This window comes from Dromiciops gliroides, chromosome 6, assembly GCF_019393635.1.
Source record: "Dromiciops gliroides isolate mDroGli1 chromosome 6, mDroGli1.pri, whole genome shotgun sequence".
NCBI lineage: Eukaryota > Metazoa > Chordata > Mammalia > Microbiotheria > Microbiotheriidae > Dromiciops > Dromiciops gliroides.
In genome coordinates, this window is record NC_057866.1 from 19,544,738 (window position 1) to 19,546,213 (window position 1,476).

The 1,476-nt window shown below is 37.9% G+C and overlaps 1 protein-coding gene across 1 annotated transcript; it reads left to right on the forward strand.

Annotated features, from left to right (window-relative positions):
* The first annotated feature begins 293 nt into the window (after positions 1 to 293).
* On the forward strand, positions 294 to 1,229 carry LOC122731698 (olfactory receptor 10AG1-like). Its single transcript, XM_043971964.1, has one exon. It carries the CDS (start codon positions 306 to 308, stop codon positions 1,227 to 1,229), a length of 924 nt encoding a protein of 307 aa, XP_043827899.1. The 5' UTR covers positions 294 to 305.
* Positions 1,230 to 1,476: the final 247 nt, after the last annotated feature.

Here is a 1,476-nt window from a genome sequence, read left to right on the forward strand (position 1 = left end):
CATATACAATATTTGAAGTGGGAGAAACCTTAGAACACCCTGTAAGTAAGAATATTGGGTAATATAAGGGGTTTAGAATATGCATATTGCTTTTTAGATCCAGAAAAGGCCTTAGTACAGGAAGAATGGAATGTTAACATTGGGAGATCTCTCAGTAAATAGAACAAGGAAAATGAAAGCTGTAAGAAAACTCATAAGTAATTTTCTTCAACCCTTTTCTTTTACAGGGAATCCTGAGGTCCAGAGAGAGGAGGTGCTTTGCCCACCTGAATTTACAGTTTTCAGGTATTTGATACACAGAACAAATGGCAGAAGCAAATCTCTCTCTCATAGTAGAATTCACACTCCTGGGATTTTCTGACCTTCCCAACCTTCAAAGTTTTCTGTTTGGACTTTTCTTCATCATTTACACTGGTATCCTGATGGGAAATGGACTTATCATTGTAATTACTAATATTGATCCTGCGCTCCAGACCCCTATGTATTTTTTCCTTAGAAATTTTTCCTTTTTGGAAATCTGTTATACTTCAGTCATTCTTCCAAGGATACTCGCTAGTCTGTGGACCCAGAAGAGAAATATCTCTTTTCCAGCCTGTGCAGTGCAATTTTGTGCTTTCTTTGTTATGGCAATCACTGAAAACTTCCTCCTAACTGTAATGGCTTATGATCGTTATGTGGCCATTTGTAAACCTCTGAATTATCCTCTAATCATGAACCACAAGGTGTGTGTCTGGCTAGTGGTTGGCTCTTGGATCAGTGGGATCCCAATCCATATATTGCTGACATACTTGATTTTCTCTTTGCCTTTCTGTGGTTCAAAAGAACTCAATCATATTTTTTGTGACATTCGCCCATTACTTAAGTTGGCATGTGGGGACACCTCTGTGAATGAGTTCTCCTTTTATGCTATTGTCTTGGTACTTGGCATGCTGCCATTTCTGTTGATAATATGGTCATATGTGAAAATCATCACAACCATCCTGAAGGTTCCAGGAAACAAGGGGAGATCTAAAGCATTTTCCACTTGTTCCTCTCACCTCATGGTTGTGGTCCTATACTTTGGGTGTGGTATCATTACATATTTGAGACCCAGTTCTGACCAGATAGCAGGACTAGATAAAGTGCTCTCTATCATCTATACTACCATAACCCCAATGTTTAACCCGATCATATACAGTCTGCGTAACAAAGATGTTGTGTTGGCATTAAAAAAATTGCTATTTAAGTGACTACGATCATGAAGAAAATAGTTGAACTGTTCTTAGGTATACTTACCTCTGAATTCATTACCTTTGAAGCCTCTCTTTCCCTAATAATCTTAAGACTTTGGGATGTGTCTTTAAATTATAAGTTTGATATCAACCTCGTCTCTAAGTCATTCAAGAAATAATTCAGAATACCTTTAAATCTCTACTATGTGAGAAAAATAATGTGTTTTGGAACACCCAAAGGCCCCAGCTCAAGGGGATTGATTTG